The 15,302-nt window shown below is 44.3% G+C and overlaps 1 protein-coding gene across 3 annotated transcripts in view; it reads left to right on the top strand.

Moving 5' to 3' along the window:
• The first annotated feature begins 1,646 nt into the window (after positions 1-1,646).
• Positions 1,647-15,302, top strand: part of SLC41A1 (solute carrier family 41 member 1) — a 37,475-nt gene continuing 23,819 nt past the window's right edge. The window contains exons 1-2 of one of the 3 annotated variants that reach the window (XM_083173022.1): positions 1,647-1,792; positions 4,734-5,451. In XM_083173022.1, the coding sequence (XP_083029148.1) occupies positions 5,086-5,451 (366 nt within the window). In that variant the 5' untranslated portion in view covers positions 1,647-1,792; positions 4,734-5,085. Of the gene's footprint in view, positions 1,910-4,733; positions 5,452-15,302 lie in introns of all 3 variants that reach the window. The other 2 variants (XM_083173023.1, XM_083173024.1) reach the window with 2 other exon arrangements.

Here is a 15,302-nt window from a genome sequence, read left to right as displayed (position 1 = left end):
CCAGTGTAATATTTGTTGACCAACGCTGTTTAACCCTTGCAGAACACCAGCTACTTATTCAAAATGATGATTCTGGGACCCATGCCCACTTTAGTGCCCTATTTCTGCCCAAATCCTTGTTGGATAATTAAAAGAAATGGCAAGTGGGTCATATGTAAGTGACCCCCCTGTGCGGGTTTCCAGTGTAATATTTGTTGACCAACGCTGTTTAACCCTTGCAGAACACCAGCTACTTATTCAAAATGATGATTCTGGGACCCATGCCCATTTTTGTGCCCATTTTCTGCCCAAATCATTGTTGGGCAAAAGAAATTGCAAGTGGGTCATATGTAGGCAACCCCACTGTGTGAGTTTCAAGTGTAATATGTTTTGACCAACACTGTTTAACCCTTGCAGGACACCAGCTACTTATTCAAAATAATGACATCTGTGACCCATGCCCACTTTACTGCCCTATTACTGCCCAAATCCTTGTTGGTCAAAAGAAATGGCAAGTGGGTCATATGTAAGTGACCCCCCTGTGCGGGTTTCCAGTGTAATATTTGTTGACCAACACTGTTTAACCCTTGCAGAACACCAGCTACTTATTCAAAATGATGATTCTGGGACCCATGCCCACTTTAGTGCCCTATTTCTGCCCAAATCCTTGTTGGTCAAAAGAAATGGCAAGTGGGTCATATGTAAGTGACCCCCCTGTGCGGGTTTCCAGTGTAATATTTGTTGACCAACGCTGTTTTACCCTTGCAGAACACCAGCTACTTATTCAAAATGATGATTCTGGGACCCATGCCCACTTTAGTGCCCTATTTCTGCCCAAATCCTTGTTGGTCAAAAGAAATGGCAAGTGGGTCATATGTAAGTGACCCCCCTGTGCGGGTTTCCAGTGTAATATTTGTTGACCAACGCTGTTTAACCCTTGCAGAACACCAGCTACTTATTCAAAATGATGATTCTGGGACCCATGCCCACTTTAGTGCCCTATTTCTGCCCAAATCCTTGTTGGTCAAAATAAATGGCAAGTGGGTCATATGTAAGTGACCCCCCTGTGCGGGTTTCCAGTGTAATATGTTTTGACCAACGCTGTTTAACCCTTGCAGGACACCAGCTACTTATTCAAAATGATATCTGGGACCCATGCCCATTTTTGTGCCCATTTTCTGCCCAAATCATTGTTGGTCAAAAGAAATTGCAAGTGGGTCATATGTAGGCAACCCCCCTGTGTTGATTTCTGCAGTCAAATTTGTGGTCCATGATTCATTAACCCTTGTAAAAGTGATTGTTCTGAATAAGAAGCTGGAGCTCGAATAAGAAGCTGGAGCTCGAATAAGAAGCTGGAGCTCGAATAAGAAGCTGGTCGAATAAGAAGCCAACTTCAGCCTCGTGAAAAACGTATATATCTGTTTTTGACTGTTTACGATCACCTACAGCACCACCACACTGCATGACATACCTAGCCCACTCTGCAGCAGCGCATCACAGATAAATAATTAGTAGTGATGATGATGATGAGCGGTGAGTAAGCGCCTGAAAATTATACGCTGCATGCAGCTGTCCTCTGTCCGCCCCACGGCTGGTCTGATTGAAGGAAAGTACTGTCAATCACTTGCCCGTAAAGTTTCGAGCCAATCACCTTTGTGTCCTCCAATGGCCGGCGTGATTGATTCGTGCGCCTGTTGGCTGAGGCGGCGGTAGCGCTCTGACGTCACGGGGAAGTTAAAGTGTTGCTGATTGAGTGGAAGTGTTGCAGTGCTGTAGCTGCTGAGGCAGGGATTGCGGGCTTCGCGGAGAGAGGGTGAGTGAGGCAAGGAGTGCGGGCTGCTTGTCTGGACGGTGATTTAGTGAGTGAGGCGTGCGCTGCCAGGGGCAGTGCTGGCTCAGGGCACTCTGATTGTCTGCAGGGATTGCACAGGTGAGTAGCAGCAGCTTCATCCTGCGCCGGCTGTCTCTCTCCCTCCTGGCTTAGTGTATACAGTAGGTGGCTGCCGCTGGCACATAGCGGATCTGTGCGGAGAGTTCCGGAGGCGGCTGCTGTGGAAGAGTGTGCGGGAGCCGGACAGATGCTGCGCTGTCAGCACTAGGGTGATTACTGTATCCAGCAGCATAGGCTGCGCCTGACATCCGCTCTGCCGACCCCGCTCATTCCAGTGGCCGGGGCTGTCCGTCAGGCTGGGGTTCCCCCCCTGTTCTGTGACTGTAGGCCTCTTGTACGGCATTGCGGTAGAGCCCTCTTGCAGACTGGGAAGGGCTGCCTTACCACATACCCTTGTGTTTATCTACATGTCCCTGCGCAAGCCCCCCGTACTGCGGGGTCACTAGCCAGGACTGCTGCTGCACTGTTCTAGGTGGCAAGAACATTCCTCCTTCCAGGTGTGTGTGTTGGGTAGGGTGGTCTGTATTTTCTCTATTAAACTACTACTACCTCTGTGGTATGTTGCCAGATGTCACTGATATACTAGTCTGGCCATAAGGCCCCTTTTTACACCATGTACATCATACTGACTGGACATAAGAAGTCTGTGTGGGGGGTCCCTATAAGACTTTATTATTATTATTATTATTATTATTATTTAAAAGTGTGCTCCTTGGCCGCTTTCCATATTCCTGCAAACATGCTATGTTCTGGCTGTGTAGGCACAAATACTAGTTTTGCACACCTGGCTCCTAAGGTTGTGAGTGACCTGTAACTACAGTCCATTCTACAGAAAGATTACTTTTTTCATGTTCTTATGTGAATCAGTGATATTCAAACACTGTCATCAAGGCAACCCCCCCCCCCCCCCCCCCTCAAATGGTGTATGCTTACTTTAGTGCCTCAGTCAGGTTGATTTTAACATCTGTGCACAACCTTAGGTATACCTAAGGGCTATTTCACGCGCTCCTGTCGTGCCGCACGCAGTAGTTTACAATGGTGGGGATGGCCACAGCCCGGCAGCCGTCCCTACCAGTGGTGGGATCTAGCTGCAACCGGGCGGCCCAGCCATGGCCGTCCCATGTGAATGGACACATTTGTGTCCATTATTAACTACGGTGTGCGGCTTTTCGCCGTGCGGGGTTTCGCCGCCCGGCAGGAGCCGGAGCATATGAAATAGCTATAAATGCTTCACTGTTGGGGTGTCTTGCAGACCACTTCTGGATACTACTAAACTAAATGGTGGTGGGTATGGGTAAAAACCGGACCCCGAAGAGACCGGACATCAAAATCTGCAGTCCTGAGATTGTAGTGTCCAGTCTGGGGGTGTTTCACGTGACAGCTGTCTCCAGGGAGAGGAGCGGGGGAGGAGAATAAAGCCTCCCTGTATGGTCTGGGTAGGGATGGCCATCGATAATTAGAAATCATGATGTTAAAGATGGGGGCGAGCCAGATGGTTTCCCACCATCGAAGTCGAGCTTAAACGAATAGTTTCATTTTTTGCTTTTTCCTCAAGGTGCCGGGACATGGAGCATAGCTGTGCCCCTGCACCCATGAAGCCCCTCCCTCGCATTTTGATTGGCCAATAGACCAATCAATCAAAGAAAGTGGATGACCATCGGTATGTAAAAACATTGATGGTCCTCCATTGAATACTTCTACACTATCAATGGTCAGTTGCACTTTTGCCATCTCTAGGTCTGGGTATGTAGCAAAAACCGGAACGGTCCTAACCACACGGGGAGGCTGTAATCGCCCCTTCCCCATGTCCCTGGTGAAAGCTCACAGGCATCCCGACCGGACTGGACACTACAAACTACAGACTTTGCTGTGCGGGGTCTAGTACGGGTCCGGTTTTTACATAGTTCCAATGGTGGGTGATGTATTTATTTGGCTTTCTCTTTCTGTATGTAATGTGCAGGCATATGTATTAAGAGAAGCCTGTTCCTGCCTCTGATTAATAATAGGAACTAGTACTTTAGTTGAAAGAACAGTCGATTTGCCATGGCCATAGACTCTTACCATATGGTTGGTTGTACATATGGTAACATGCTCATGCTCAATAGGCCATCCGAAGGCACGTCTTTGATAGCTTGTATATGCTAAGGATCACTGAGTGTTCCCAAACACACTGCCACAATATTTTTACTGATGTTACTCAAATAATAAACCCAGTTCTATTGAATGTATTTTTAGCATGGTTACATGAAGCTTTAAACAAGGCTATCATTAGCTACTTGGCTAACCACATTTGATACTTTCTCTTTGCTATAGAATTCTGAAATTCTATTTATTCAGCATGCATACACTTGTTCCCGTAGGATATCCCATTAAACATTATTTCTGTCTTGTTTGTAATTCATTTCTTTGGGCCAGATTTAAAAAACTCTAAAATGGTAGTTGGGAGCTGATTGGCTGGCTGTATATTACTCCATTTTCCCACTTTTTGAAGCTTGATGCATCTGGCCCTTTATACACTATATAAAATACTGCTAACTTTAATTCTTGAAAGTTTAAATATGTTGGTGTCCTGAGAAAATACAGGAATCTTTTGCTGCTGTAAAACAAGCCTCCTCTGTGTGGAGGGGAAAGAGCAGTTAAGGGAGGGCTATGATGTAGTAAATATCTCCCCTACTGTAACAGAGACTAGGACCTGTGCAAAAAGTTTCCATTACCTCCTAGAGTGGAATACGGCAAATGTGTTTTATATTAGAAAAGCTTATGAAAGACTTAAGCAGCAGGAACAATTATAGTTTTTGTTTAATAAATGAAGGCGGTGTACTACTGTGCAACATTCCTAATGGTATAATTATTCATCTTACAGAATGAAGAAACCAGGAAGTAATTTTAAGTGAAGCTCAGGTCTGATGTGTGAATTCCTTTTTGGACTAACCAGTTCTCTGCTCCTCCTGTGCACCATGATGACCTAAATTCAGACCGCATAATTCAGAACTACAGATTTCTGACCATATCTGGTGGTTTCATGTCTGGGTGGTCAATGTTTCCCTTCTTCTTATCCCACTAAGTAATTAATGGGGGGGCATCTCTGTATTTACAGATTTCAAAGCCATAGTGGGCAAAGACTATTTAGGAGGGTTCTCCCTAAAGTTCAGGAGAGTGTCTTCCTAGGTATCAAAGGGTTTTCTTAACTCAAGACAAGCTTGAAGGTTGTCACTATGCCACCTGTAAGAGAGCACAGGGATGAGCTTGCAGCCAGTGGTCTTGTCCATCCTGCCCTGCAGAGCAAGCAAGATAAAGATGTAGGTCAAGATCCACTGATGGTGAATCCAGGATTTTTAAGGCCTGAAGAGACAGAGGTTATAGGAAGCTTTGCAAATACCAAAGGCGTGCAAGAAGAAGACGCCTTGCTGGAAAATGGGAGCCAGAGCACAGATAACGATGACACAAATGTAGATCCTTCTTGTGAAATTGTAGTACCAATGAAAGAGACTTCCTTTACCATTGGACTCCAGGTACTCATACCTTTCTTACTCGCTGGATTTGGAACTGTGGCTGCAGGGATGGTGTTAGACATAGTGCAGGTAAGTGCTATACAAGTATTGTCATTGTTTGGATACTTAGAACTAAAAAAATGATCTGATTTTGGGTTCAGAAGTACAGTGACGTCTTGCTGGGAACAGCCACTTCGGGCTTCTCAGAAAGATGATTGATACCAATTTGTTCCAGGCTTAACCAAAGTTGTGCACCTCTCAGTCATATTAAATTGTATACTCTAGTCAGTGTCATGCGTTAGGGGTTGGAATGTAACAGCCTTTTGTGATACATTTCTTATCATTGCGTTTGTACTAATATAATTACAATTAGTAATGAAAATGTAAGGGTTCCTGATGCGAACTGCCTCTTTAGAGTGATCACTGGTTTGTGGACTTCTATGTTTATGACCCTGGAATCAATCAGTGCTTGCACCATGAAATGGGCAGCTGGGGATGATGGGAGGGAGCAGTATCAGACCCACCCTGAAACCTGTTATTGCTGGACAGGATTTATACCACATCCTTAGTATGTCCTATCCTGACTATGGGGCTTTATTTTTTTTTTTTTTTTTTTCATTTTACTTTTTTTCAATAATAAAAGGCTGCTAAGTATTGGATACAGTTAGCGGTAGAAAGGGCAATGTGTAACACCGACCAATACAGTAGCTACTGATGTAGGTAGGATGGATAGATTTGATAATCTGAATGCAGATGATGCTGAACTACAAAAGCGTAGTACAAAAAGGGGTGTACACACCAGCTCAGGCTGGGTGACTTTGGCTTGGTCAAAATGTAGTTAACCCGTCAGGAATAGACTACTGCTGCTTACCGCCATATAATGTGTGGGGACCAAGGCAAAAAAATAGCCTTGCCTGCACTGTCTTATTTGGCCAGGAGATGGACACATCGCTATCCCCTGTAGTGTACGCACAGGGCGGTTCTGGTTAACTTTTTTTCTTGGATTTTGAAAAATGGCCTTTAGTCTTGGCAGTAATCAAATTATTCACTAACAGTGCTGTCACTAGAGTGTTGGAAACTAAAGCCGTACTGAAGTCAAGAAAGTGGGAGCAACAGGTGTATGAATGTCTCTATAGTACCTTGGAGGAACACTCTAAAGCCCTGTACACACACATCGATTTTCTATTCCATTTTGCATTAGATATCGAATTCGATATACATTCATGGTACATTGTACACATTCGTTTTACTAGATCAAATTTGATACTTCCTTGGCTGCACAGTAGATTTTTCTGTTCAATTTTGTGAAACCAAGAGCGCGCATCGAAAGTGACACAAAAACCATTTGATTTTGTTTAGTATTCGATTTTACTTCTATAAGCAAATTGATTTGAAAATCAGGAAAAATCGATGCGTGTGTACAGGGCTTTACTGAGATAATGGGGCAGAAGTATTAAGCAAGACGAAGAGATAAAGTGGAAGGAGAACGCACCAGCCAATCAACTCCCCAACTGTCATATTACAAACACAGCTGATTGGCTGGTGCGTTATCTCCTTCCACTTTATCTCTTCTTCATGCTTACATCTGCCCCATTGTGAGGTTAATTTGCGGGAATTGGAATTTCAAAATGGTGCTTTCACACCACACAGAGACCTGGGTGTGGTGTGAAAGCACCATTAAAAAAAAAAAAAAAAACAGGTCTAGCAACCTGGAATTCCGACCAGTGTTAAAATGGGTATATGGATGGCTAACAAATTGTAAGCCAAATTAGTGGCTTACAATTTGCTTGCCACTCTTCAGGCAATTTGCCATTGACCTATTGTATTCCTCCATTATGATCCAGTTGTCCTGCATTATTAAACTGAGTCTCTCTGACTATGAAACCTGAAGTGTATATTGTTCGGGAAGCATACGGATGACTGGTGGTGGGGATGCTGGCATCCTGACAGGGGTCTATTAAGTATACATTCCTTCCCACTGTTTTCTACTGCCTTTCCTCCCACCACCTAAACCTAAATCCTGCGTTCAAGGCCTCACACAGGCAAACGCGAATGCTCCCCACATATTGCATCTGGGATGCAGAGGTCAACGTCCCAGTGACCGACTGGATGGCAGCGCTGTATGGTGACTGCTGTCATCCTTTCCGTCTAACAGCAACTTGTTACAGGTAATATTTATCCTATATGCTCCTATGAGTTTAACTGTACTGTTAGGCCAGATACAAATCTGAACAATGGCCCTTATTCTAGTTCACTCGCAAAGGCAAATTCCTTCTCAAATCGACAAAACTATGTTCACTGCAGGTGGGGCAGATGTAAAATGTGCAGAGAATTAGATTTGGGAGAGTGATTTTGTTTCCGTGCAGCGAAAATACTGGCTGCGAGGATACTGAGACGCGCGTGCGTCTCACGCGCGTCTCAGTCTCCGTCGCTAGCGCGACGGAAACCCTGTCCGTCTCCGCCTCAGGGAGACGGACAGGGTTAGGGGGGGTGCGGGCAGGCGGCGGGGACCCCGGGTTAGCGCCGGCAAGCCGGCGGGGACCCGGGGAACGGATGGAAGCGCCGTCGGAAGGGGACGCGCGCGCCTCTCGTGCGCGCGCGTCCCCTTCTCACCATCGCCATGGCGCTGGCGGGGGATGGCGGCTGGCAACGCCAGCGCCATCCCCTGCAAAGATGGGACCTGACCCATCTGTAGACTGCTTTTTCACTTTGAAGTAAAACCCAGCCCAAATCTAACTCTCTGCACAAGTTACATCTGCCCCACCTGCAGCGCACATGGTTTTGTCCATTTGAGAAGGAATTTGCCTTTGTGAGTGAACCAGAATAAGGGCCAATGTGTTCTTGGCCATGCTTACACTGTGCTGCCTGTATGCACTGCATGATGCCATGGTACAATGGCACAATGTACCTTGCCTTGTTTTCAGTAGCGTACATACAGTATCATCTTGATGTACATCATGTTCTGTATGATCCAAATGCCCCTTGCTCGCTACATGTTCTATTCTCCCTCTATGGGGGTCGTGGAACCCCACAAAGTCCCTGTGAGTCGGAATCCCCCCTGTCGGAGTACCGCCTGTGAGTCGGAATCCCCCCTGTCGGAGTACCGGCAGTTGGGATTCCGACATCGGCATACTGACTTGGGATCCCCCCTGTCAGTGTCATCCGGCACCCATTAATGGACAGGGCGATAGGGCCGTGCAGAGCCATGCATTGCTATCGCTATGTCCCTGCACACACAGCGCTGTAGGTGCATTTTCTGAGCAATGTAGTAAAACTGCTGAGAAAATGACTCCATGGGGCCCGTCACACTCCTGACAGATTTGACATCTCTCATGCTTAATCTCCCATTATGAATCTCTGGCTCAAATCTCTCCGTGTGTAGGGCCCTTTAGAAAAGTATACAGATGTGTCCACTTGTATGAGTGGCCAGACACTGTACCTATCATGCTGAGATGGTTTTAATGTGTCATTTGCTGTGGTTGAAAAGTTTCAGGTGTTCTGCTTCTGACTATGGGAAAGCGTTTCCAGCCTTCTATTTTGACTGGAAAACAATTTTCCAATTAAAATTGGAAATAAAGCTGCACCTCTGTTCATAAAAGCCCCCACCGGCTTGTGTAATTTGGGCCCTTTTCATCAGATTCTGAGGCATGGGGCCAAGGAACTGAATGGAAAAGGCCCCAATCCCATGTTATCTCCTGATTTCCGCTCAAATGCCCTGTTCCGTGTGGCTTGGAGGCAGAGACTGTTGGTGCTGCACCAAGTGTCCATGGGATCGCATGCAAAAGGACTGCGACATCTCATGCAATTCTGCCTTAACCAGTGGTGGGAAGGTTAACATTAGCTTTACTTGAATATAAAATGTATTTATTTTTGTGTCTTTAAACTAGTCTGGCTAGGAGAGCAACCTAAATTTGCAATGACAAAAGATGGGTGCAGATCTGGTTTGTGGATTAAGACCCCCATACGTTACTGAGACTTCCCTAGGGAAAGTCAGACTATCCTCCTAGAGTTACCTGGGATCCCGGGGCATTGTATTTGTGTGTGTGTGTGTGTGTGTTGTTTTTTTATTTTTCAATCTCTGGATTCCAAGATTGCCCACTCTACCCGATCACCAGAGCCTGTAAATCCCAGCTGCTCAGAACATAATTAACTTAACTTGTGTTCTTCTGCACTGCTCAGAATGGTGATACAGGCATGTATATTAATGCCAGAGGGCATGATGCCTAATGGTGCGTACACACGGGGGCGATTATAGCAAATATCGCTTGAAATATGGTTGAACGACCATATTGCCAGCGATGGTAGTGTGCACCGGCGATAAATCGCTGGGTGCGCGCTCCCGTTTTCTGCCCATAGTGATCACTGGAACATGCTCCTGCGACAAGCTTTTTTCCACTGCTGGGCCCCCCCCCGGCAGTTTCGTTTTCATCAGCGACCATCTCTGGTCCCTGATGCAAACGGGACACCGAGCGATATATTGCTCAGCGTGAGCGATATATCGCCCCATGTGTTAAGGGCTTAAGGGTCAGTGAAGAGTGGCAGTAGCTAGTGTGAGATTGCCAGGAAAGGTAGGTGGTGGGAGGTTTTTTGTTACTGGTATGTAAAGGTACATATCCTACATACTTGAGTGAATGTGTTTGCTTTATTTTGTTAATGGTTTCCACAATCAAGAATTCCCTTTTGTGGTCTTATCTAATATTCATGAGACGAGAAAGTGGGAACCAGTAAATATATTGGCCACTGCGCTATAACAAACTTATGCATACTTTAAAACATTCTTACAAATTTTTTTTTTCTTGTATTGTATTACTGATTTTGCTTTGTAGCAGCCAATTCTGTATGAGTCTTCATACCACAAACAGCCACCCTGTGAATTGCAAACAGTTATAAGGCTTATCACAAATAAGTCTAGGGACACTGGCTTCCACTTAAATTAAATTGGGGAAGGGGTGGTTGCAAACTTTCTAGTAGATGGGTAAATGTCTGATAATGAATAGGGTTCATCTATGATTACCCTACTTGTGCATTTTACTTGCTAATCCTGGATGATCTTAATTGGCAACAGCTTTTACAGTGAGTTCCTGGGATGAGCTGGTCAGATCTGTCTTCCTGTAGCTCTCCTCTACCCCTGAGTGAAATAGGACTCTTGCTGCCACATTACATGACAAGGACAGTTGGCTCGGTGTTTATAGAAACACGTGCTGGTTATGTTTCTTTATGTAGACACTGTATGTATGTGGTTTTTTTTTTTTTTTTGTTTGTTTTTTATATATATATATATATATATATATATATATATATATATATATATATATATATATATATATATATATATATATATATATATTATATATATTCTATTCTTTCTATAACCTTTTTATTGAAATGCACAATTTGCCTTTTTATACTGAAAAACTATCATCTGCAAATTCTCACTATGCATTAAACACTACCTTTTTACTCAATGCTTTGGTCTGTAGAACAACCCCAGAACAATGTTCTCACCCTGCTATCTTGTGTGGTGTGTGTGTGTTTTTTTTTTTTTTTTAATCTAGTAATGTCCCGTAACACATGTTTGAATGGTGGTGGATTAAGTTACACCACCTTGGCAGGGCAGCTAGAACTGGATGTCCATATGATGCTAGCTGACCTATTCCATGACATGTGTCTGCCTGCCTTTCCACATTTGCATTGCTTACGGAATTTGTTAGCAAACTCTACATCCGAAGCTATTCTCAGTCTGCAGAGGATGCTTGCTTTCAAAAGTGAAAAGGCTGTGTCTGTCTGCTTAGCGTATTCATTGGTGGATGAGTTTCCATTAGGAACACTCCCTTTTCCCAGACAACTGAAAGTATACAACAGTTGTGCATCTGCAGTGCATGACCTCTGTTTTAGAAGGACCTCCTGAGTATGTACCTGTGCAGCAAGTACCACATAATGTGAAGGAAAACATTGAACAACCTCCATAAAAGCTTATAGCAATGGAAATTCAATGTATATGAAACAGCGGACAGAATTTTTTTTTTTTTTTTTACACACACTTGCAATTAATGAAAGTAAAAATGACATTGGTTTGGTTTAAGCTTGCAGCCCATGTCCCAATCAGTGTTGGGCTTGATGGCATGTTTTAAAAGGTGGCTGTTAGTAATGACTACAGCTGTGCACCAGCTAGTCTGGTGCACCGGATTGGCCACCGCTGGTCTAGTAGATGGAGGGCTGCCACCAGAAATAGTGGGGCCTGGGACTGACTCAATAGGCAGGGCTGATATGCATCATGGGATTTGTAGTTTATATTTAACTGCTAGTCTTTGCAGTAAAAGAACTACAAATCCACTGTTCCTGCTTCTCTGCCTGCCCAGCCGGCCAGGTTCCTCTGATTGACAGTGACCGCTAAACTCTGGCTGCCACGTACCCGGCGTTGTCAGTCCAGCCCTGCATGGGTGCTGGCACTCTCTCGGGCCCCATTCCTGCCTGGGGCCCGGTACTCAAGTACCCCCAGACCCCCCCTCTCAGCGGCCCTGAGTAGATGATTACCTAATCTTTCAATTGTACTCTAATATGCTCATGAACTTTAGCAGGTCCCCCTCCCTTATGATTACAAGAAATCCCACCCTAATGATGTGTACACATGGTGAGATTTGACATTAGATTTTAACTATATAGGCAAAATCGCATGCAGATCGTACAGATTTTTTACCTTGCAATCCCCGATGCGCGCTCCCCGTGACAACACAAATCGAAACCCAGATAGACAGGGCAGCAATGACTATATAGTGCAAATCTAATGCAGATTGTATGTTAATAGTACAGAGATAGCAAAGATTGTATAGCAGTCAAATAGCAAGGTAATATCACCGTGTGTACACACCATAAGTTATGGTGCTTTCATTTGGCAGAATTAGGCCTGCTGGATACACCCTTAAAGATTTGTGTAGTCTGAACCTAAATCTGGTAATGTATGTAGCAAATAAACAATTTGCAGTCTTCTTTAGGCTGAAACCCACACAATGATTATTTATTTAGAATTGCAAAAATAATTCTTGTTACTTTTTTTTCCAGCATTTGGGAGCAAATTGCTTGTCATTTTCTCCCATACATTACCAGATTTCTGTTCCCACCAGAGAGACTGCACAGTAATCTTTAGGTGTGTGTACCCAGCAATTTGGTCTCTTCTGTTGAACCTCAGTGGTCACTGCTTTATTGCCTGTCTTGTTTGAGCATTTTCCCTGAAAATGGCAGGAACATTTGTACTGCTCTTCCATAGGTCCATTAACTACAATAAACAACAGATATTGGTGGCTTTTAAATCACTTGCTGTATTCTAAAATATATCTGCCCCTCTTGCTGCTGGCATCCACACATCCTAAAATTTGGAGTGGTTTGCAGTATCTATGAGGATCCCTTATGGCATGTAAGAATATCCTTGTAGCGACAGTTTTTGGATTAAAATGTCTATTGCTATCTTTGTAAAATCTTTCTGTGTGATAGCAAGCACCTCAAAGGAGAGCCTGAATTAGCAACGCAGGACACCCTGGCATGTCATGTTCCATTACCATTGTATCCTGACACCACTTCAGAATGACTTGGTAACTTCTAGAACTCTTCCCCCTTAATCATTACGGTTTGACTTTTTTTTTTTGGTGTTTTGTTTTTTTGGCCACTATTCCAGTAGTGATAGGAACTAATCTGTTTTATTAGACTAAGGGGTGTATTCAATGCTTTCTGTGGGTTGGGATCATTTGGTCTACAGCATGATGGTCGACAGGTCATTAGTTCGACAGCGTTGCCAGTCCAAAAGTTGACATGGGTTTTTTACTTTTTTTGACGTGGACACAGTTTCAAGTGCACTGCATCGCTCGCTATGCATCGGGCACGGTGCCTCACTGCGCTCAGCACACTGTTTTATTCTCCCACCATACCCTTGTGGATGGTAGGGCATTAAATACCGCCTGTCAGCTTGAAAATCCCCATGATGACCTTTTGACTGTCGACCTAGACATTGTTGAACTAATGACCTTTCGACCTTGACCAGTGGTTCCCAAACTTTTTAAATCCGGCACCCTAAAGTATCATAATTTTTTTCAATATAGTTGTGATTTAAATGTCATCTTTAGGTCCAGTTATGTGGTGAGAAACATGATTCACTTCTGTTTACCCACATATTCTTAATTGGAAGCCACAAGCACTAATTTTGCCTATTTCATTGGCCATAAATAACTTGAATTGGTTCTGGACCACCAACCTGAGGCACCCCTGCAAGTGCTCCAAGGCACCCCAGGGAGCCTAGGCGCACAGTTTGGGAACCACTGACCTAGACCCATGTTGACCTAATGACTGTCGACCATCATGCTGTAGACCAAATTTTTTTTTTTTTTCCAAACAATTTATTTTATTTTTATGTATAGTTTTGTTATAAGCATACAGTCAACACGCATTTGTACTTATACAAAGTAAGTTAAGTATGAAAAGGTGATTTTAAACATCACGGCTTTAACACACATTATACAGATTATTTATATGGTATTCAGATCAATTGTCATTCTGGCGTGTACCTTTAAATAAACTAATACATCCTGACCTCTACCATGTCTCTGATTTTATTTTGTGTCGGACCACATACTTGAACCTTCAATATAAAACAACTGTGTTTCCTAAGTGTTACATCCTTTCTTTTGGAATTTGGAATCTGAGGAATTGCGCGGACCTGAATAATTTGTCCAAACCTATTCTATCCCTACCCCCCTCCCCCCCCCCCCCCCTCCCCTCCTCCCAACAAATAAATAACTGTCAGCTCAGTGGAACACTTTATACCGTTAGTGATCTATGTAGATACCATGTTGTACCTTCAAACACTCTGTAGATCTGCGTACGCACCGTCTCATCTACATACTCAATATATGTACCCCATTTTTTATAAAATTTCACAACTCCCTTTTCTATATCTATTAGCGCAGCTTTCCGGTCCATGTACAGGAGCTGCATTAGTGTCGTCTTCACAGCCGCCAAGAATGGCGGAGCTGATGATGTCCAGCATCTCAGTATGATCTTTTTGGCGACCGTGACGACGACAGTTAGAAAGGGGGTCAACTCTGCTTTTCTACCCTCCATATTCCAGTTTGTAAAATTCACTAGCAGCATGGCCAGTGGGTCCTTCTGCAATCGTAGATGGCATACCTCATTGATCATGTTCATCACCTTGTCCCAAAATCTTCGTATCCTCCCACAGTCCCACATATTATGGTAGAAAGATGAGCACATACTTTTACATTTTAAACACAGCCCCAAGTCACCTGGTACAAAGTATTTACGTTGTGCCTGCGAGATATATGCCCTGTGTATGGTTTTTAAATGCACCTCCTGAAGCATGGCTGAGTGTAGTGTTTTTAATGTTTGTTCCAATTTTTTTGTTATGACTGTGTGGGAGTCCACCTGAGGAATGTCTACAGCCCACTTGGCGGCTATTGCTGTCCAAGTAGCATCAAATGTCACTGGCAACAAGTCAGAATACAGGTATCTAAGCCTGTATGGCCCTGTGGAACTAAGTACAAATACAGCGTGAAGTGGGTCTGGTGTAGTCGATTGAGGCATTGGTGTGTGCATGGTTTGTGCATAATGCCGGGCCTGGAGGTACATAAAGAATTCCTTATGGGGCAGTGAATATTTCTCTGCTAAGTTCTGGAACGTGAGCAGGTTCCCCCCTGGGTCGAATATGTTTCGGATCGCCACTATACCTTTTGCTTTCCATCGTACAAAACCTGAATCCAGAATGCCTGGCTGAAATTTGGGGTTGCCCCAGAATGGGGCGTATTTTGTGCTCCTATGATTCCTTCCCAGTTTCTTGTTGATGGCCTGCCATGCAAGATATGTATCTGAGAATAACACATTCTCTAGCACCCCCGCTGGTAGATCTGACCGTGGAGCATGCAGCAGGCCCGCGGGTG

This window comes from Crinia signifera, chromosome 2 (genome assembly GCF_055691185.1).
Source record: "Crinia signifera chromosome 2, ASM5569118v1, whole genome shotgun sequence".
In the NCBI taxonomy this organism is placed as follows: domain Eukaryota; kingdom Metazoa; phylum Chordata; class Amphibia; order Anura; family Myobatrachidae; genus Crinia; species Crinia signifera.
This window is presented reverse-complemented; position numbering and strand designations above follow the sequence as displayed.